Here is a 23,183-nt window from a genome sequence, read left to right on the forward strand (position 1 = left end):
TCTCCCTGTCCCTGCCGCGGGAGGCTGAAATCCGCGGAGCCCCCGCCGAGGAGCCTCGTGAAGGGGGCAGCGTGCTCGACCTCCCCGCCAGTGCCGGAGGGGAGCGCCGGCCCGGTGCCGCACAAAGGCGGTGAAAGGGGCGCGGATCCCCTGTTGAGGAAAGAAGGACAAGGGGAGGAAGCGAAGAAAACTGGAGCGGAGCTCGGTAGTGCCCGTGGTAGCCTCAGGCTGCGAACCTCTTCGGGGGGTGTAGGGATAAACGGGGATCAGAGGGTGAAGTTCATCTCTGTGGTAGCATATCTCGAGTCAGGTTTTAGGGAAGGACTTGAGCATTCTTGAGGAGAGTTTGGGGCTCCGTTATGAGGCAGATTGCCCCCAGAGCCATCGTGAAGGAGGCACCTCAAGGAGGCCAAGGCCTGGACTCCGGCCCTCTCTCTCACTGAGGCACGATGTGGTTCATCGCACCCAGGAGTCGTTTCCCCAAAGTCCCACTGTCGATACCCTCCTTAGGTACCATTCCACCCGGAGAGACTGGAATGCAGAATGGCAACAAGATAAAGCAGATCTCAAGTGAACCCAAATGCCCTGTTGGAGGTTAGCAGGCACGATGGCCCAAGATGATCTTGTTCTAATTTTATTCTTCATCAGAAACGTACCAAACAAATTACAAAGCATGCAGAGGGGTAAGCCAATGCCTGGGTGCTGCACTTGTGGCAAAAGCCACCCTCTCGTGGCAAAGCACCATGTAATGGTGGATGGGCAGGCACAGGGCCCGCAGAAAAGGAGTGCAACATCCTGAAAGAAGGAAAGTATTTCTGGGAGTCACTACAGAACAAATTTTCCTCTCTATGATGCCTCTGTCTGTAAAAATGTTTCACTCCGTTAGTCAGCACTTTAGATAATAAAATAGGTTGTTCTCTTGGAAAATTCATTTCTCCTTAGCATAGTTACTTGCAATGTCATTTACAACACAGTAAATTTAGCTCTTAACATTGTCATCATTGCTATAAATGAATGAAGAATAATTTAAATATTTGTATCTATTTTTAGGTATGAAGCTGAACACAAAGGACAGGCAAGAGAATCCAAACCTGAAAAATGGTAGTCTTAAAAAGGAAATTGGAAACACATTTTGAGCTAAATTGGGTACATGTGACTAAGTTCTTATCAAGAAAATCTAATTCTGGATGATAATTCTTGATGAGGTTTAAAGTGCCATTTTAGAGACAGGATTACCAGTTACAGAAAAAGACAAATAACAATAGTGTTTTTAGAAATTGCTTTAGTCCAAACCAAAGCTAGCAAGTTAAGACTACAAAGAACCTTGGAGCTTCATTACTTCTAAAATTCATTTTTAAACTACTGAGGAAAAAATAATCAAAGTACTTTTTGTTCTTTTTGGTGTATTATTAAAAAAATTGTCAAGGCTGACCAGCTTCTGTTCAAGGGCTTCCTTTTCCCTAACTTTTTAAAAAAGGTAATGTTTTTCCTCCTTCAATATTTGCATTATGTTTAATGAATTTTTGGAAATCAGAGGTGTGAAGGACATTTGTAAATAGTTCATGTATTTGTCATGGGAGAATTTGAGAACTGCCAAATTCAGCCTGTCCTGAACAATATTAGCTTAGCCTTCATACTTAAACCAAAAAATGGGAAAAACTATTATAACAATTTATTAGTGTGAGATCTGATCCAAAGAAAATTTGATACTCTTAGAAAACTAAGATTTTCATAGATCACCATTCTTTGAGAAATGCAGCTGAAAAATAAGTGCTTTTTTTTTTTCAAATTTCAGATGAAGATTTGCATTTTAAAACTATGAAATATCTTTTCCAGCATAAGCTATGAAGTATAGGCTTCTTAAGTTCTAAGTATTAATCATGCCACCTATAAAATTATCCTTGGAAAAGATAAAAAATTTATGAGTAAAAAGTCTGCTAGTGACTATTTACAAACTGATTTTTTAGGTCAAGCTATGAAATTGAAGTTAAGAGTCCTAAATACTGTCTCCTCAAAACCTAGCTGAAGCATATAATAGATTATGTGATGTAGATTATTCTGGGACTATGAAAAAGATCGCTCTGCTTGGAATACTGAAACACCTAACTATCTCCTCAGAAATAATTACCAGATTAAACAATTACAGTAGAAATTCTGGATCTGCCCAAACATCATACAGTTTAGTGAAGCTAATGAAGTAGCAAAAGCAGAATAATTAATTATACCATTAATTTTTCCAGTTTGAAGATGGACTCTAGTTCACCTGTATGCTACTGATAATTAATCCCACCTACAGCAATTACCTTCTCAAAAGCTGCCTGCCCTTTTTTTTAATAGGCTGCAGGTGTATCTGAATGAAACTCATTAAAAGTTAAAGTGCATTGCTAACAGAAATAGTTCAGAAATGGATAGTTTGATATTAATGGCAAAAATAAAACTACTGCAGTATTAGTTGTAAATACTTCTAGAGAAATGTAAGCATTTTTCTTGCTTAGAGATACATATTTAAAAGATGGTATTTTGTAGGTAAAAGTGCTCATCTTTCCTCCCCTCAACATTCACGTTTTGTTCTGTATACAGGTAGTTGACACTGCACAGGTAGATGAAGGAATGCCTGCACTACAAGGCAAATACAAGGTGCTGCGGGAAGAGAGCAGGAAAGGTCGAAGATACTGCCACTGTCCGTCGAGGCGGTCTGTGAAAACGAACACAGAGGTAGGCCACGCGTCACCTCTTACGGCAACCAAAATCAGCCAAACAGCGTCAGCACCAATAACCAATCTGACCTGAGGAAATACTGCCTCTTGAACCCAAATCTTAAAGGTTCTTTCCAGCCTAAATGATTCTGTTCTATCCTATTCAAATGTCATCCTTGTTCTGAACTACAGTACACCCCCAAGCAGGTACATGGAGAATTAAAATATGATTTTAAATAAAAGAACAATCAAAGTGAGGCACTGATGAGGTAAAACACCAGAGTCCTTTGCGGCCCCCATGGAGCATCAGTGGGCTTGCTAATGCAGTATAGAGGTTGTGCAAACCAACAATCCAGCCTCCTTTGAACCTCCACAAACATATCAATGCATTAGATGCGCAGTTCTCTCATTTGACTCACTTGATTAATTGAAGTTAATCTTCTGCCTTCAGGAACTCCCCCATTTTAGCACACAGTTTCTGCCAGAAGTACCAAAACATGGGGCTCATAGCACAGGTTACTGTCCCCTGTGCTGGTTTTGACCAGTGCTCCTCCTTCAGGCTGGCCATTACTGCTCTCAGCTGTGTTCTTTGTAAGTGCTAACTACTTTGTAAGGGTGAAAATAAATTGTGTAAGCTTAAACAGCCCTTGCTAACCCATGCCGATGCAGATTAGGGAACCCTCTCATGAGCCTCTGTGCTGCTGCATCTGCAGGAGCGGGAAACATCTTCAGGAAGATGCTGAGATGGTGCAGCTCGGATTAAATGCAGGTGGTAACACTCTCCACCCAGCTGTAGCCAGGAAAGGAAGGGGACAGTGCATGTATTTTCCTTAAAGAATTTCATCTTGTTGATTACAGACCATCCTTCTGTATGCAGACTGTATGCGTACGTTTGCAAGAGTATACTGTTACTCACTTTATGTTGCTTTCAAAACAAAGCCCTACACATTTATGCTTTGCACTCTAAACAGTCTTCAGTTTTCTATTGCCCTTTCATTATGTTTCAAAACTGCTGCAAAAGCAAAAATCACTATTTACAAAATAGCAGAAATGTATAGTGATCTGCAAGTGTAACTTTGTTGCACTGCAGACTTGATGCTATTCTATGGATAAGCCACTTTGCAGTAATTTAATTCAGTTCACTAAATTCCTTGTTAATAAAGAGTAATGTACCCATCCACAGCAGCTGCGTTTGTAGCTCTTCAAAGCTGAAGATTAATTTACCCACGCTTCTGCAGCTTTGAAGTAATACAAGCCATATATATTTTTTTCATTTTTATGGGATGAAAGTGTTAAAACAGCATTGTGTCACATTCTTTCTGAATTAAAGATGCACTCAGGCAGAATTGTCCATGTTCAAAAGTACAAACAAGTTCAGATCTGTGCAGATAAAATAAAAACCAAGATTTAGAACATCTGGATCTCAAAGACCTATCTGACGATTGCAGATATATGAGATATTAGGAATGAATCTATGAGCTCTTTAGGTAAGTGATTTCTTATATCAAAGAGAAATCTAAACAATTTTCTAAAACCTGAAACCCTGTGATTGGTATGTTTCCTGCAACAAGGGTGTGGAATCCATCAGTTGCTACAAATTCAAAGCTTCTGTAAAAATCCCTGATTGCTACCGCTACTTCATGTGAACAAAGCGCAAAGAATACCATTGTTTTCAGCCTATATGGTGCCCACTGTTTCAAGCTCCAGCTGCTCCTTTTGTTTCATTAGGAAACTGAAATTTTGAAACCAAAGGATCTAGATTCAGTTGTCAACACAGGTAATTAGTTCAGTGATGATCATCTAGATGCTCAATCGTTCATCTCACAAACGCATATTGCCTCCAAAATATACCAGAGTGCCAGAAGAGTTCCTTTCACCATTTTTCTAACAAATTACATTCGGCATTCTCGGTGTAACATTCTGTAGTGCAGTAACTGTGGGGGTCATTAAGAAAAAAATGGAATTTCCTATCAAGTTACCAACTTAGTTGCACAGTAAGCAACTTATACTTTCAGTATTCTGCTGAAGCAAAAAAATTTGGTTTTTAGCTTAGCCCCTCTTTGCAGCTACTGCAGAGACTCAGGCTTTGCTTGTTCTGCAGGGTTAAAATTCCCTAATTAACCATTAGAATAACTCAGCATGTCTAGACTGCAATTTTGTTGAGACAGGTATTGTGACACGCTAAGTCCTCCCAACTAACTGCTAAGCTCGTCTTAATACCAGAGATAGTTTGATTAATGTTTCATTCTCCAGGCACTTAGGAATTGCAGTAATACAGGATCAGACTTCAGGTCTACCAAATCACATCCTAGCAGCACCTATCTTCTTGAAGAGATGCCAGATGGGCAACAGATTGCTTCAGAGACCACAACGGCCACACACTTCATTCGGAGTTGCACTGACAACAAACAGTTATTTTCACTTTGCTCACGCTCCTTTGCAGGAGCCTTATATGTACTGTACACAGCTCACATTCACTGGAATATGTCAGGTACTGCTGTGTATGACCAAAAATGGGATGTTTCTTTACTCCTGAAATGATCTTCTATACAGACACAAAAACACTTCAAGTGACTTTGCCCACAGCTGAACTTTTTTTTTTAAGTGGAACCTGATAGCTATTAAAGTTGGTGTAACACTGCTCCTAAGTGTTAGGAATGATGGATTATCTCAGTAACGGACTGGTTAGCAACTTCTCCTCAGTTTCCATTCTGTAGCACAGTGGTCTGCAAATAAACAGCAAAAAGATAAAAGAGGTAAGAGCTATGACTTACTTATAAAGTGAGTAACTATTCTGAGGAAATCATTACACCAAAACATAATGTAATGGTCTATTTTGGGAATCGTGGTCTTTGCGGTAGAATTTATATCCTTTGTTGCCTAATGCATATCATTAGCAATCCATGTGAAGGTTACATTTAAAGACAGCAAAAAAAGAGTAAATCTCAAAATAAATCACCACAAAACAAATCCTGCTTCTTGAATAATAACTGAGAATAAAAGAAAATAAGATCAAACAAATATTATAAGTACAGCCCTCCTCAAGAAATGGCCCTAAAGGCCAATATACCCACAGGGGAACCTCAGCAATACTTTCTCCTAAAACAATGCCTTCCCTGCTTTAAATCACCATTCTTGTCTGCATAGGCTTTATTTTTCCTCATTCAGAGTCAAGTTCAAATTTAGTAATCACTTATTGGCAGAAAGTACATTTTGGCAATTTTAGTATTAAAAAAAAATAATATGTTCCTCGGGTTTCTAGCAAAAGCAGGTACAACCCCACATTCTTACACGGAGTATTTTTATTGGCTAACCTGTTAATGCGCTGCAAATTGTAGTTTCAAATCATTCTGTCTCAGACTCTCTACAAGGGCCTATTTTCTAGGAACTGGAAACTGATATTGATAGTTCACAGGTAATTGTGAAATCATTTCACATCAAAAAATAATGAAATCGTAATGCTGAATTAAAGCCTTCACTAGGGTAAGTGGGTACATCTCCATTACGATCTCGTTTACACCTCCTACAGATCTGGCTAGTTATAAACTTGAAGAAAATTTTTGATGCGATTAACTGAATAGCTAGTACGTACTGGGAGTGAACAGGCATCTTACCAGCAATTTGTTTTGATATGATAAACCAGTCAGTGATTTATCCCTGCCAGCAGAGGTTGGAATTTGAAACACCCCCACATTATTTTGTCCTTAAAAACGCTGTAACTTGTTAAATATGGAAAACTGGCATGAAGGATGTAATGCAAGATAAACTTTCCCAATGCATTCTTAAAAAATTTATGAGACTTTAAAACGTTCTGCCGTTCAGTTATAAAAAGGTTTCCATAGAAACTGTCATGCGACATGACTTTTTGCTATAAACACATTTACTAAAGTGTCTAACTTCTACATCTTCATTCTGTTTTCACAGGGAGCAAAAAAACCCATCCCCTTCCCGTTATCCAGGTTCTCTGGCCGAGGTTGCAGCAGTAACACATTTTGACTTGTTTATGGAGATTTCCTGGGCTAAGCTGCAACAGAAATAAACACACTTAAAGAGATAGTTGTTATTATTTTGCAGGAAATAGATCCTGTAGTTTAATTACTCAACCTTTAATCTCTCCCAATGGCATGAAAGTTGCATAAATTATGCCAAGAGAATTGATATTGGGAGCGCATTAATTGTTGAAATGTCAGAAAGTTGGAAAACTGAAAAGAAGCATACTAAAACTATTTGACTAAGTTCCCAGTTTCCTGCAGTTCTCAGTGCCAACCTATCTCGGAGTGTCTGTCTGATTTCATTACCTCTATGTGCAGTGGAAGAGTTTTAAAGTTAGAAAAATCCATCAACGTTGACCAAAGTGGAAATATTTGGCAATCTAATCCAAGGCTGGCCCATCGTTCAACTGGTGTGACAGTTGCCTGGGTTTAAAGAGGAGCGACCACCAGTTTTATGAGAACTTTGCTGTGGCATTTTTTTCGTGCAGAGCTGCTTGTTTAAAGTGCTGACTTGACAGTCTCAGAGGCTGGGGTTATTCCCTTTATCTGAGGAGCAGCTGTTGTACTCGCGCCCTCAGGTTTCGTTGCCAGGTGGAGAGTGGGGTAGAAAGGTTCCTGCACTATGCTTTTTGGCCAACAGTTTCCCTTCCTTGCTATCACTCTTTTTGTTCCTTTAGTGGCAGTAACAGCGGAGAGCACTTGTTCAGTTTGGCAGTGCTCCAAAAAGCTGGTGTTTTTGCCAGTGTCAGCTATAAAAATGTAGAATAAAATAGAACAAAACATAATTGTTACTGCTGGCTCCCAGCTTCTGAGAGCAGTACCATCTACTGGTACCACTAATGAAACCAGCTCAGGGATAACAACAGTAGTTTTTTTTCCACAGAATTGAGCTGAGGCCACTATGATTCATCTGTGAGCTGAAGGTGAAGCTTCCAGATCTAATAAATGTTCTGCCTCTGCCATCAAATTCCTGCTTCTCTTCTGCTCAGGCTATTGCTTTTGCTAACTAGTATCGACTGCCACTTTCTGATGGGCGTAGAATTGTGCTGCCTTACAACAAAAGCCTTGGTCAAACAGAGTAGATCCGGTTATTTGAAGGAAATGGTTTTGTACTTCAGACATTTATTTTCCTTTAATATATCATTGGATCAACTGTTTACTGAAAAACTCACTGGAATTTTGCAGAAGAGAGGTAGACGTGATGAAGCCTTTGCCTGGAACAGTGCAGGCAACCAGTAAGCGCATATTCTACCGCAGGCTGCCATGCAAAGTCAGTAAGTCACTTCAGAAACTCCTGTTCACACACTGTGTTAGATAGATGGGCTCCGAGTTTCTGCTAGTTCAGGCTCCTTTGGGTTCCCAGGCGCAGGAGCTGCATACCCCAGCCTCAGAAATCACAATCCAAAGCAGGCAATAGAAACGAGGCAGAGGCAGGGAAGCATCAGGCTTTTTACTGAGATTGAACTGGCAGCATTTCTGCGCGTGCGCTGGCAAACGCACCAGTTATGTTTGGCACTTCGCTAACAAGGCAGGGGTTGGAGGACTTCACTCTTGGACTTGAGTGTCTAAATTCCACTGCAGCCTTGGCTTCAGAAAGGCAATCCCTTCTGGGCCAAGGTCCTTCCGTGACTCAGTTCAGAGCACATAAAGTAGAGAAAATAATTACCTCTCATCACACAGAAGTGCTGCAAATAACTAATATGAAATACTCTATAGCACTTACATTACTTTTTGGTAGTTAGGGTCCATGGCAAAATGGTGGTTTTGTACAGCAGAACAACCCAACAGTTACCAAATTAACTGCTGTAGGAATTAATATTCCAAACATCACTGGAAGGCTAGTGCAGACTCCTTTCAAAATCCCAGCCATAGCTGGGATTCTCTTTTAAAAACAAATGAGACGGGTAGCTAAGAGCTATGAACACTGCAAATTAATCTTTGCACTCGCACGCAGTCTTTTGGATTACCTGCACTCTCTTAACTTGATCCAGGACTCCTGCATCCTGTTTCTTCCCCCTTTTTCATATTTGCTGCCAGCTTACTACCATAAATTGTACTCTGACAAATCTACTTTCTATCCTCGTCACCATTTCTGTGTCACTTTACAGAATAAAGCCTTTGAAAGCTGGAGACCTCATTTTGACCAGTTATAGTCACAACTACTGCTGCACATGTGAACATCTCATGAATTCTCATCTGTCTTCTCTCTCATTGCCAAGAGCAAGGGTAAAGATAATATTTCATGGCTTAAGTGGCCTTATAAAATGTTTATGGTCAAGCTGTAACATACTCTTCTTTCCAGATCACATTTTTTATGAAGGCAATAGTGTAAACAAATAAAAAAATCATGTCAATTCATTTTCCAGCAATATATTCTGAACATCTAAACAGCTTCCATCCCTAGGCAGGCCAGCTGGACTACTGGGATGGAGGACCTGCTTGTTACATGTAGGAAAAATCAATACACTTCAGAGTGCTCAAATATTGCAAGCATCAAGTCAATTTAACGTTAGCGAACACAAACCAAAGGCAACGCTCACTTTCTTTTCAAAGGAACTTTTTTTCTGGAAGAATGGAAGAAAACCTACAGGAAATCAATACAACTACGTTTCAAAATTGAAAAAAGTAAAAAAATTCATGGCCATAAAGTCTACCAGTTATAGGTAAGGAGGATACCTTGGGCCCCTCACTACAAGAAGGATGTTGAGGTGCTGGAGCGTGTCCAGAGAAGGGCAACGAAGCTGGTGAGGGGTCTGGAGCACAAGTCTTATGAGGAGCGGCTGAGGGAACTGGGGTTGTTTAGTCTGGAGAAGAGGAGTCTAGGGGACATGGTGGCGCTGGATTAATGGTTGGACTTGATGATCTTGAAGGTCCTTTCCAACCTAGTGTTTCTGTGATTCTGTGATTCTGTGTGATACAGGGTGCGAGTCCAAGTCAGGCAGCTAACTGCTCACTTTATGATCCTGCTCCTCAGTCAACACAGTAAAATAACAATGGGGAGGGAGGCATGGCAGCAACGCGAGCAATAGAAGTGGAAGAGCTGTCATGTACCTTCTTAGAAACCATGATGACATTCAGTATCATGTTTTAAATGAACAACAGCATCTTCATCAGCATTGCATTTATTCCTGCAAAAGACCAGGTTAGCGGCCAGCATTTGAAGATGTGATTTGGCGCACCTCTAGATCTGTGGTTTTCCCATAATTATTCCTTCATAACAAGAGCTTTGGCTCTTTTCATTACTTCAGGTATAAGCAAGGTTGTCCAGACCCCACGAACCAAGAACAGTTTTTATGTCCTAGAACAAAAGTGATGAAGCAGCAGCGAGGTGCAGCTCTACAAAAGGTTGTAAAGGTAAAAGTGAGACTGATTGCTGCCCCTTCCGATAGCCGCTTAAGGAGAGGCGTTACATGTATACATACAACCCGTGTTTAACGAGAGGTGTTCTGCACATCTTAGGCTCTATTTCTGGCAGGGCTGCAACAGAACACAACCACCACTGCAACAGAAACTGCAAGCAGTTTCTTCCCAGCATGTAAGGTGAAGAACAACCAAAAAAATCTCTCCACTGAAAGAGTAAGTAGTTAATATTATTGCATTTTACAATGCATATGCTTATTCATATTACTTTTGGATACATTTTGAATAAAAATGATTTCTCCTACTATAAAAACGTAGTACAGAATATGCCAGTGTGGGTTAATACATGTATACATACAACCTGTGTTTAACACTGCAGTTTAATTGCAGCTGGACATTTTAATGACTTGCTTCTCACTACAAATGTGCTCCATAGCCTTACCTGGTGTAAATTAACACCAGCACCAGAACAGGCAGGCAAGTGTAGACCCAGCCAAAGGTGTGCTTTTCTCCATTTCTGTTTATATCATTTTCTATGCAAGGAAACTATTCTAATGTTGCTTGACGTAAGCTACAACTGAGGAGCAAATACTCAAGTTCAAGAACTTCTGCTGCATAGCGAGACTCCTTCATATGTAGGTAGATGGGCAAAATACAACTCAAATTCTGCTTTACAAGTCAGTAACTTCCAGAGACACTTTTGTCATCTGGTAACAGCTTTTGGCTGAATTCCAGCTTCTAGTTACAGTCACTGTGTTGAAGAAATAAAGTCCTAGCTAGAACTTCAAATCTGATTTACCTCTGAATTTTAGTGCGAACACCTTTATGGGTTCTATCAGACTAGGAAATCAATAAAGCATCTTGTTTGATGTTTCGCAGAAACTGTTATTAAAACTTACATGTAGTTGAACAGTTTCCACACTGAAAGCTGTTTTCCCTCCATGCTTAAAAATTCTGCTTCTTGGCTGGGTATGTTGTTCTTTGGTCTAGCAGTAATATTAAGATAATGCATTTTCTTCTAAAGGCAATCCTGACAAAACAGCCAGTTTGTCCCTTACCCAACAACCAGCATTATTTTGGATTCCAAATTAAAAATTCTAGCCAGCTGGGTCTACAGACTGACACACAGACCCATACAGGGCACCAGATTCAGCCCTTTGAGAACATACAGCAATGCCTAACAGACTTCTACAGCTGTCTGGTCGGCAGAAAACCCCAAGCCAGCAGAATGGCAAAGCCAGCACACCCGAGTTTTCAGTAGCACATAAGAAAAAACCCCAAATGATCAGCTTTGGTGAGTTTATGCAGTGGCTGACCACTTCCAGACATGTTCATTTCCCAAATAATGACCAAAAGGCTTTAAAAAACCCCCAAACACCAAAGCTTTAAAACATATGTCAATACTGTCATTTCAATCTAAAGTTTACATCTTTCAAGTTTGTTTATAAAAACAAGAGGAACCTGACCAAACGCTTCATTCCTGTTACAGCACTCATTCAGACAGAAAATGAAAGGAAAATGAGACATAATATTTTCAATCTAGCCAGTTATCCACAGAACTATACTTTATATACAGTTTATTTCACTAGAGATTTTAATTTTATACATAGTATAAAGGGGTATCCTGATATCACACATATAGTTATTTTACCGTACTGTTTAAGAACCAATTTTTTACATAATACAGTATTAAGTACCATATTAATTAAAACAAGTGATTTTAAAAAAAAACCTACATATAAATGGATGTTTATCATATGCACAGTGCAAGAATGGTTTTATATCATTGTAACCACAAAATGTGAATCTAAAATACAACACTGATTTAAAACTAATTTATAATTATGATGCTCTGTGTTTTAGACAGATTGATTAATCTTTGTTTGAATTAACAAGCAATGTTAAATTCCAGACAAACAGCAGCAGCTCAAAATTCTGATTTCAGAAAGATACCTTCCACAATAACCCAAGTTTTACAAAACACTGGTTTATCCCTACTTCTGATCTTGACTCTGTCCTAAGGAAACAGAAGAATGGCACAGATTTCATTTGGAATTATCTGGTAACTAATGCTAAATAAATTCTTTATTACTTCCACACAGGAAACCTTTAAGGATGATCGAAGAGGTAAAGATGGAGAGGTTAATGGGCAGAATTCTCAGAATTTTAGTAATGGAGTACAGGGTTTCTCCTCTGCAAATAGGAAGAAAATACTGTAATATAAATCAAGTTGCAATATTTACAGAAAACAATTGTGGAAAAGAAAGCATTCATAATGTAAACACGTCAGAAACTACTTCTTCATTTTCCCTTTTGCAGAGTGGGGCAGTGGATGAATATCAGCTAATAAGAAACAGATGTCTTCCTTGGAAGAACCGCTTCACCATCACAGAACATATGTGGTAGTTGCTGAGAATTGCTAACATGTTTTCTCCCCTCCCTCCCCCCAAAGTTTCAAGTTCAATAAATAGTAGAAAAATAATCCTTTACTTAAAAATCTTGAGATGCATTGTCCCAGGTTCCATACAGCAACTGGCCGAGCCGGGAACTTTCTACGCGTGAAACAAACTGCAGAGAAACCGGCCGCCTTCCCCCACCCACCTCTATCTGGCACTTTTTTTAGTCTTCGGCTGCACAGATTTCTGCTCTTCCAGTTAAGGAAACCAAATCATCTCTGGCTCTTTTAAGCTCGCTCTCTCTTCTTGGCTCAGCATAACAAGGCTTCCAAAGCTTCAGCTGCTGTATAAACTTGCGTCCCTGTTTTTGGAGGTCTAATGTGCCTCCTGCTTCGTTTTACTAAATGTTATGGCAGGTCCATTCATCAAGCACATTTCCCTTCCATTTCAGAGCCAACCTTACATTTACAAAAATGTAAAGCTTTTACGCCTAAGTTTACGCGGGAAGTCAGTTACATCATTCCTGGTGAAAAGCGCAGAAACAGAGCTGCCCGTTGCTGCATGGATCATTGTTCACAAGTTACGTTTCTTTTGTCGTCGTTCATTAGCATTCTGCGTCCACAGTGTGTACCGTGACTGCGGCCTGTAAATGGTGGCTGTGGTGAAGAGTTGGGTGGTGCAACCGGTAGTGGTGAAACTTGTGACTCAAGAGGGCAGCTGTTTGAGGTGGTGTGTCCAGGTCTAAGTCTTCATCGTGGTTGCCAACATCAACGCCAGCCGACAACGGGTCGTTGTTGCATGGAGGGTTTTCACTGTCTTCCTGAGGACTCATAGTGCTGTAGCCTAGAAAATAAATCAGCAGGACTAAGAACTAAAAGCAAGACTAAAAGGTCAATCACGGTACTGACTGCTGCGTCCTTCTGGAATCAGACACAGTCAGTGCTTTATAGAGAATAAAACCATTAATTTTCTTTCATTAACAGAAAAAGAAAACCACCGAACAAAACCATCCTCTCCTCTAAGTTCATAATCGATCCTTTTCCCTGTCACCATTTTTGTTTACAAACTTTGGGGACCCATGGTCTGCACCAGCCCAAACAGTAAAAAACAATCACGCGGTAGAATTGCTGCCACTGATGTTAAAAACAAAACACAACAGAATTTTTTGGGGGATGGTATCTTTTACGATATTAGTTGGATTTTTACAAACAGACCAGAAATAGGTGAGATCCACTACCGTGACCTCTATTCCTCTCAGACTACATCTTTCTTAGGAAGGATCACCAGCTAGTGTATCTGGAAGCAGCAAAAAATCTTGTTGTATAATCACAGTATTATATTTTTAAAAGGAAGAGAGCACTTTTCACCTGTGAGTCTCTATTTGCAGAAACCAAGCATTATGTTTTTAACGCTGGCGACCTTTCTATAGAGTTAAAGAAATCTATTGAATCCACATGGAAGCGTTTCACCCAGCAGGTCCAGTAAGCCAAGTAGTACCGACACTTCCAGCTAAGCATGCGCACATACTGCAATTAACTCGAGGCTCTCCTTTGGCTAAAGTATCTGCTACCGGAGCCCGAGAAGTTAAGAAAACCAGATCAGCCGTCCATAGGAGTAATGAGACATTGCAGTCACCAGGATATCCTAAGGAAATTATGTCACTAGAAAGCTAGCTAAGAGCTAACCCTTGCAAGACAAGATTGTGCTTTCTCAGTGACAAAGCTGTCTCGTAACCAGCCCCTCGGAGATTTTCTGTCCCTTTCTTTTGAAGCAGGTGCTTGTAGTTACTATGAGATTTGGATTACCACTGAAACCAGCTGTTACCACTCAGAACCAGTTTGCAGTACAAACAAAACCACCTCAGTATTTGTAAATGCAGAAACTCAAACACAACCTAAAAGGAAAAAGATCTTGCTTTAATTAGAAAAATAATCCTTCTAAGAAAACTTTGGCTAAGAGCTGAAAAACCACTAGTGCTTCTAAGCATCTCGGTCAGGTTTTCAGCTTGAGACACCTCAAAGAAGTCTCTTAAAAATATCAGGCTAAGTACCCAAAGCTGGTTCTCATTTCCCGCGGTCTGAGTCACGGTTTCTAGCTGGCAGAGAGGAACTGGGGAAGACGACTGGGCAGCTCTCTGAAGAAGATGGAGTTACAGAAACTAAAAATAGAAGCGCACGTTTCAGAGATAGGTAGACAGTTACCCTGCCAACCCTGACATGTTGACTAGAAAGATGGGAAGGATTTGCTAGGACTACAAGAAATGGAGCAAAAGGAGCATTAGTCTAGCAAATCTGCCTCAGCACAGGTAATCTGGCCCCAAATCCAGGGTAATTCCTCCTAGAGCAAGATTGTCTCTCAGACATCTGTTCGTCCACGTTCCAAGGCTTTGGCCTCCAGATTTCCTGTTCCTCAGCAATTCCATTAGTGCAACCACTGTCTTAATAATTGAACAGGTCTGCTTTAACATACCCAGCCACTACGACACGCAGCTACAGCTGACTCCGTGGCAGACTGCCCTTGTCTAACCCTCCTCTTAATTTATATTAAGCCTCTTCATGAGTCAACGGCATGACACCCTTCTAGATTTAAGAAAAGCCTTTGTCTCAGGGCATGAGAGGCATTATCAAAAATCCCTGAACCCAACAGGGTTGAAGTGTGTGTGTGTGTGTGGCAAACACCCACGGCTGAATACCCTTCATTGCTATACATGTACACAGTTAATGTTGATCATTATTTGCTTGAAGGTGACGTAAGATGTCCTCTGCAGTGATGGCATGGACTGAATGTGCAACAGAAAGGCTAAGGAGGCACCTGACACATGGGTCTCTAAATCCATGCTTACTTTACCCCAGCAGATGCAGGTGTCCAGCACATGTTGCTAGAATTTTATGAAAGATGTGCATATCATGTCAAAGAGCCAAGAGCAGTAGAGACGCCGACCCAATTGCAAGGGATTTGCTTTTTCTTGTTAAGCAGGAGAGGTCCACTATCTCAACTGAACATCTAGATTGTTAGGGTTGGCGATGGAAAAAGAGTGTGGTAAATGTAGTGCCATTTCTGTCGGTCTGCATTCTGGTCACCCAGTGAAGCTGGCAGAACCCAAAATCAGACACAGCGGGAGCACGGCATTTAGCCGCCGCTATACTACTGCTCTGGCAACACCAGCTCCCTCGCTGGACAGAATCATCTGCTGAAGCGTGTCAAAACTGTTTACTGTGAAGCAATAAGGAGCAAAGGCGTTTGGTTTGGTTTTGGCAGCCTTATCTGCAACGTGCCAGACATCTGAAGGAAAACAAGTAACCACAATCATTAACCTGGGGCCAGGCCAGTGATTCAAGGTCTTACCGTGGTCGCTCTCTGTTCCTGATCGTCCCCAGTACCGGCGTCTGCGTTCTGGGCTGTGGGCGTGCCGCTCTATTACTGCTGCTATAAATCGAGTGTTACTAACTGGGAGAGAGAGAGAGAAACAGAACTGGTTTTAAAGGAACTGCCTTTACTGAATTATATCAGTGGGACAAATCAGGCACAGGGGAATAGGCTTTCTGCAAACTAATTCTTCTCAAATACTACTTCTTTTAAGATGACTGTCAAGCGACAGAGGAGTAGGAGTAAAGAGATAGTGTTTAAATGTGGAATAGATCAAGATCCAGTCAAATTCATTCACCTCATCTGCTTGGATTAACAGAAGTTAGAGAATTACTGTGCCAATGCCGAAGAACCTGTGGCGGCACTGAAAGCCGACTCAAAAGGAAACTAAAAAGGATTTGGAGAAGCAGTAGATGCAAGCCATGAAACTCAGATATGCTTGTTTTTGAACCTTTGAGTGTTGACAGAGTTTCAATCTTGGGTATAGTTTTAGTTCTGTTTTAGTGAGGGCCCAGAGACAGGGATCTGGTCTGACTCTGGAGCTCTCCCAGAGTTTAGGAGCCCTGGCTCATCTTTCAGTACGCCAGTATCGTATGCAAAGTGCCATTTTTACTGAATGGTAAAGAAGTACAAGCATCCCAAATCAATGCAAATAAGATTTACTGCCGCATTTGTTGAACATACCATGCCAGACTTGGCCTCTGCTTTCCAAGGCTGAACAAAGGCAGGAGTTTTTCCTGTACTGTCACAATTGCAATTTTTAAGCTGATATGAGCTATTTCTGGAAGTGGTCATGATGGGGGGCATAAGGGCCAAACCTCCCCCACACATAATTGAGATTAGTCTTTTAAAGTAAAAAATTTCGTTTTTCAGCATGAGACTAAAGGGGCACTGGAAGTTACAGTTTAAGCTAAAATATTGTTCTGTCGTTTTCTACTGCTAATCAGCACAGGGCTTCCTAACCTATTTTTAATTCTAGTGTGTTAAAAAAACAAATGGCTCATTTAATCTAATTTGTTTTTACAGCAAAGTGATTTGGTACTTACTGATTCCTCTGTCTTCATGGCTGTCATCGTCTCTCTCGTCCCTATCATTTTCCAGGTTCGACATACGCACTGACATTTCTACACACCATTACAAACAGAAAAATGCAACTGTTAAAGAGAAAAATTTTGGATCATCTTACTAACGGCTGTCACCCTGGTAAGACAGTGGAAGCACTTTGCGTTAGCATGTGAAGAGACGCAGTCTGAGCTCTCTTCCCAAGATAGGTGGGGCTGGGGATACTAAGAAAATGATACACCCCCCTCCCCCTGGAAGGAACAGGCTTTCAAGTTTTGAAGAAAGTGAACTGATTCAAAATAGAGCCAGGGTATGATCAAATATAGAGGTTAATTAGCCCCAATCACACTGCTCCCCTCTGTATCTTTCTGCCAGTATCCTTTCTCCCACACACAGTTTTGTCTCTCAGACTTCAGTGGTTTTGTCTATCTATGGACAGATATTCCATCAAGACCACATGGACCAGAAGCAGGGAACACAAGTAGAAAAAAACATGTCCCAAACAGTCCAAGCAGAAAGGGTGTAAAAACTGTCATACTCCCAAAAGCACCACTCTTGTGCAGAAATAAACACAGGTGATCGGTGTGCTATGACAAAGTCCAGAAAGCTGTGAAGCTGGGCTTATCGTTTTAGCTCCAGAAAAAGCATAACTTCAGCTTTCTGACAAGAACTACATGTTAAGGTTTTTGGGCAGACTCTCCTCGGGTGGCAGCAGCTCTGGCTGCACCCAGGAGAGGGCAGCAATACACAAGCACCCTGGACGAGACCTGACCTTTATAAGGGTTGGCAAAAGGGAAATAAAATGGGGTGAAGCATTGAAACAAAACCAAGGAGAGAGGTTTTGGATTTTTCTTTTGTTTGGTTTTGTGGTTTTGTTTTAGTTGTTTTTTTGGTTTTGTTTGTTGTTTGGTTTTTAATTCCCACCCTACTATTTTTTCTGTCTTGAGAGTTATCCGCTCACCCTGGGCAGCCAAAGGTGACATGTGCTGGTGACTCCTCCGATGTATCTGGTGGCGATACGCGTATACTGCTAGGACAAGCACCATAATGCAGCCCATAATGCCTCCAGCCACAGGGCCGACCGGTGCACTTTTGATCATGTTCAGAGTGATTACCTCATCTCCTAAATCAAGAGGGACAAAACAGAGGAAAAAATCCACATAAATGCTCTGCAGAGATGTTTAAATCAACATGTCTGAAAATTAGAGATGATCTTGAAGGCTTTCTAGGTGCTTAGTTGCGCACACACAAGACAGCGCACTTTAAATAGCAGAAGAAATTCAGAGAGGGTACATCCTAAAGACAGGAATGTATAGCTACACATCAGTATTTTCAAAACGTGATACCCATAACAGGCCTGATGCTACTTCTTTACTGCTTGATGCACTATTTATGCTAATTTACCCCAGCATAAGCGATAAACACATATATGAAGCATGCTCTGACACTGAAAGTGCATGTTATTGAGTACAAACAGTTAAACGCAGCATCTGTTCAGAAAGGCAGAGTTACCTATCGCTCCCAAGTCATCCACGTATGGGCTCTTCGCTCCCACAATGCCACCGAAGCATTCCTTTTGAGGGGCACAATAGGACTTATCCAGATGGGTCTTCCCATCGCTGTCTACCATACACCACTCGCAGTCCAACACGCCAAAGCAATCCCTGAAAATCAAAACCGAAAGACGACCATATTTACTTTCAAGTTCAACGCTTCCCGCTTGGCATAGCTCAATCTGCTTTAGAATCGTGAGGCAGAGGGAAGCCAAAATCATCCGTAAACCCTCACATATGAAACGTTTGGCCGCAAAAAACTTCTCAATAAAATGTTCCAAGTATCACAAGGGAAGTTATACAGGGAAGCTGCATCTTCCACGTCTGTTTGCTTTGCTTTTTTCCTCCATAACTCAGCCTGAGCAAAGGGAGAACTTCCTACTTGTAACTCCTCCAATAAGACATTTCTCAGCATGGTGAAGTCTGACTACAGTTCCATCCTTTTTCTGCAGTCCTTTGGAAGATGGAAGAAAGGATTTGGAAAGTCTGGTCAGAGCACGGTATGTTCTAGCAATCTCAGTTCCCTGGAGACCGCTCATAACTAGCAAAAAATAAGCCCTCAAGCTTCTCTACGTAATGCCAGGAGTAGAACAGAGAAGCAGGAAATTAGAAGCTGGCAGGCAGCTACCATCCATGTGCTCCGAAGTCACCACCGCCAAAGCACTGTCTACTTTCTGAACACTTCAGTCCACACGTTTCTCCAGCAGGCAGCAAACACAGCAGCACTATCCATTTTGCTAAAAAGAAGATTCGTTGTCCTTTCAACAGCAAATCTTCTACTTGCACAACCCTCGCTTCTCCAGAGTCACAAAGTGTGACGGGAAAGCCCTTTGTTTGCTATTAATGCTGTTAGGCGACTCAAACGGGAATACTGAGGTCGTCTGTTTCTGCACTGCAGCCTAACGTCATCATTGGTGTGTGCTGCAATATCTCGATCTGGCATCATACTCTCCCCAGCCCCCCGCCCTTTTTTCTCTTTAACCATGTAAGGAAGAGCTGTTTTCACTGAATTTCTTCAAGAACACAGTATATCTTGAGGGATGGGGAACGCCACTTTACCCGCTCTCTGTTCTCTGATTGCACTGAGTGTTAATGCACTGCGGGAGAGCATCCTGCAGGCTCGGATCGATTGCTGTGAAAGTCATGGGCTCCTGATGAACTTCACAACTCGGATTCCTATATTGGGGCAGAAAGTAAAGCCTTGTATTATAAGAAGGAGCAGAAGCACAATCAATGAAAAACATAATTTTTACCTGTTACATACCATCTGCTTAATCATACTACAAATACCGTCTCATCTATCCTGTATCAGCTGCAAGTTAGCATGAACAAAGAAGTAATTTTGGTAATTACGCTGTTCCATCACAGGAGGTTCCTTCTCACCTGCTTTCGGCGTTAGTGAGGTTACCGGTACATTCATTCACCTCCAGAGGGCACTCGCAAGGGCACTCACATTCGTTCTGTTCCATCCTTCAGGGGCAGAAAACACACAGAAAACGCATCAGACATTGCACCATGATTTTAACCCCATAGTGCAGCTCCGTAACAGCAGTTCACCATGCAGAAGGCTTTTCAGTGGCCTTTCTCCTTCCCCCAGGAGCACAGGGATTGCTCTGTTCTGCGCTGGGACCGAGGACAATGTAGTAAGAGACCCTCTCTGATCTCTTACCCACCCCCTGAAATTTAAAAAGCAGACAACCCCTGGGTGAGCCTCAGGTCTAGATGCAAGGATCCTTCTTGCCAGTGCAACAAACACTCATGTTGCTGGTGTAGGCAAAATCTCTTGCAAGCGCCAGGATCCCCTCAATGAAAAACTACATCAATGCAAATAAAATCATGGGTGCTAATATGCCAGAACAAAGGCCTCGATCCCCAGACAACTGCCCCCGAGAAACTCAATCTGTCGTGGTCTTTTAACATTATCCATCTTGACCCAAACATGTCAAGAAAAAAAACACCCTGTGTTTTAATACACTGGCAATATGGCAAAGGATTAGAGGTACGCTGAGTCACCATGCCTCTTAGAAACAGCAAGTACCTATTTTGTTTTCACTTTAGTTTTGCATTGCAGCTTTTCGTTTAGCTTATAAAATAAATGTGCTTTTATAAACTTTGAATCAAGAAAGAGGGAAGAAATAAATGCCTGGACCAGCCCCTTCAGTTCCAGCCTCCTGCTCACCTGTGGCAGTTGAGGCAGAGTCTGTCCACCATGCTGCAGGCGCAGAAAGCAAGCGAATCGCAGGTCTCATTGACAATTCCCACGAAGGCGTTGGTGCCCGGGATTCTCGTCAGCCTGTACCTGGAGCAGTGACTGCCGTGCACAAGGTTTGTCAGATCGCCCTAGGAAAAAACCAAAGAGTGTCAACCTGTTGTTTTAGGGAGCTGAAGACTTTCGCCCTTCCAAGGAAACCTACAGAGCTGAGGGAGCACAAATGCATGGCAGTGCTGCCTTCACAAATAAGAGGCTTCTAAAATTGTTCATAAACCTGTTGAGTTTTGCTTCCAAGCTACTGCTGGGTGGAAAGACTTTGCTGAAGATAGGAAAAAAAAAAAATTTTCACTTGTCAACATGATGAGATGCGGCAGCAGCACCGAGTCCGATACCCCACCGACGGCAGGTTACGTTTCGCTGCTTTGCATCGCTCACCGCCCCATCCCCACCGCGCCAGCCATCGGTGACCTCCGCAAAGAGGCTCCGCTCTGACGGGGAGGCACCATCACGACTTGTTGAAAACTTCCTGGCATATGTACTGTAAAAAATAATCCACCACGGCACTGTACAGCTGTGATCTATTTGGTAGGCAGACTCATTCCCGATTCCTATTTGCATGCCACAATCTTAAGTTTTTGCTTTGTCCTGTACAATTTCCTGCATAGTAATACACTTTCCATTTTGCATTTCAAGTGTGGGGAAAATGTCTAAGCCTACCTGACATAAATCAACGTATTCTGACATAACCTTCAAGTATTTTTGACACTCATTTCCCACCTTCTCCTCCCAGGAATAACTGAAAAGTATTCTTTAAAGAGCAGCTTCTCCCACAGAGCTTAACATCTTTTGAATAATTCTGCAGTGATCTGGCAAGGGTGGATTTGTGGTGCTGCAGTTGGCATTCACGGCGCAGCAAGAGACGACGGCCCCTGGCTTAGACCTCTCAGCGCGGCTGAGCAGAAGAGGAACCTCACACACGACCCGCGGGGACCGCAGAGCACTCGGGTCTCCAAAGAATCCTGTCTGGCAAATGATACTACGTGGACGCTCGTGTACATTGCATCAGTAAATGCATTTATTTGGACACCTAACTGAAAGATAAGTTATTAAACACCTTTACTACCTGTGTCACAGGAGGACATGACACCAGTCAGAGTTGGAAGTCAGAGGATCCAGAGGAAAAAAAAAAATCTCAACTACTGCCGGAAAGCCCTCACCTAACGGCCGAGAACTGCTCTTATTTTCATGATGCCGGATGAGACTTTGCAGACATCAGCCACAGCTGGCCAGCGATCACTTCCATAATACCTTGTCTGTCAACTGACTCCTCGTGCGAGCAGTTTGTGCAGTCCAGATCGCTGACTTTGTGTTCGGAGAGGGTGAACGGAGGGCAATCCTCACGGAAGGCTGGCTTCCAGCCTCGCCTGCTGATCCTGGCAAGGGTTTGCGTTTCCACCAAGAGAAACCCAACCCAACCAAAGTACATTCAAAAGCAAAATAAAATAGAAAAACACACTTACCACTAAGCTGGTATTAAATTTATAAAACCGCTGAACTGTTCTGTCACTGAAGCTGTTGCAGAGGTTTTTCTTGACAAAGTTGGGGTGGTTCAGAATGTCATTTGCTACCAGAGGCTCCTAAGTGAAAAACGCAGGGTTTTATGCCTTTGAAATCAGACACAAACAACAGCTTCTCTACAGTCTTTACTACCTCAGAAATTAGAAAAGGTTAAGAATAAACCAAGAAAAAAGGAGCCAGACCTTGTGCGTAATGTGCTGTTGCTCCACCGGTGCGTGCCCTTTGGGATCGATGAGGGTCGGGTGTGCCACAAGGTACCCTCTGTCCTCCATGATAAAGCACCTGCCCACAACAAACAAAGCGGAGAGCCTCCCATTAGACCTCCTCGGGCTTTAGAGAAATATGGTGAAATAAAACATGATCCTAAATGTACAGCTAGAGGAAGAATTTTTATAGGCTTCCATTTATTAAAATAGCAGGGTCATTAAGCAAATTCACTGCAAAATGTCTTTAAAAAATCTATCGGGTATTTCCCTGAAGCTTTTAAATCTGTTACAGCAAGCCTGGACCATCATGGACTTGAAAATGGAACTGATTAGAAACAGAAACGAAAACTGATCAGTGCGTTGTCTTGTCTGATCGGGGAAGATCCAGAAATAAATGAAGCATAATGAACTTGGAAAGCTTTAACAGTTCATTAATCTACTACGTTACTAATTAAACACAGATTTCACACTCTCCTTTAATGACCTTCCGCTTCAGAATTCAATTTTAACGGGCAGATAAATCACTCCTGCTTCATTCTCAGCCTTCGCAACCTTTCCTCTCCCTTTCAGCTCTTCCCGTTAGTTTCCCATGTGATCTCAGGGAAATGATGTCGGATCCGTGCCCCTCTCTAGAAATGACTGTGCTGTGAGGTTTTAATCCGTAATGGTTTTGGCATCTCCCGTTTCCATAGCCGCAGACAGCCGCGCAGGGGAAGGCGGAGGAGCCGACGGCACCGGGGACGGCACAGCCTACGGCAAAGT

At 42.0% G+C, this 23,183-nt stretch overlaps 1 protein-coding gene across 1 annotated transcript in view; it reads right to left on the reverse strand.

Annotated features, from left to right (window-relative positions):
* Positions 1-11,610: 11,610 nt before the first annotated feature.
* Positions 11,611-23,183, reverse strand: part of CACHD1 (cache domain containing 1) — a 61,356-nt gene continuing 49,783 nt past the window's right edge. The window contains exons 16-25 of the mRNA XM_010292316.1: positions 22,398-22,497; positions 22,158-22,274; positions 20,605-20,765; positions 19,809-19,895; positions 19,485-19,601; positions 18,385-18,536; positions 17,834-17,995; positions 16,857-16,934; positions 15,790-15,891; positions 11,611-13,287 (exon numbers count right to left, since the gene is read on the reverse strand). Of these exons, the coding sequence (XP_010290618.1) occupies positions 13,049-13,287; positions 15,790-15,891; positions 16,857-16,934; positions 17,834-17,995; positions 18,385-18,536; positions 19,485-19,601; positions 19,809-19,895; positions 20,605-20,765; positions 22,158-22,274; positions 22,398-22,497 (1,315 nt within the window). The 3' untranslated portion in view covers positions 11,611-13,048. The remainder of the gene's footprint in view (positions 13,288-15,789; positions 15,892-16,856; positions 16,935-17,833; positions 17,996-18,384; positions 18,537-19,484; positions 19,602-19,808; positions 19,896-20,604; positions 20,766-22,157; positions 22,275-22,397; positions 22,498-23,183) is intronic.

The sequence above is a fragment of the Phaethon lepturus genome, unplaced genomic scaffold, assembly GCF_000687285.1.
Source record: "Phaethon lepturus isolate BGI_N335 unplaced genomic scaffold, ASM68728v1 scaffold19368, whole genome shotgun sequence".
In the NCBI taxonomy this organism is placed as follows: domain Eukaryota; kingdom Metazoa; phylum Chordata; class Aves; order Phaethontiformes; family Phaethontidae; genus Phaethon; species Phaethon lepturus.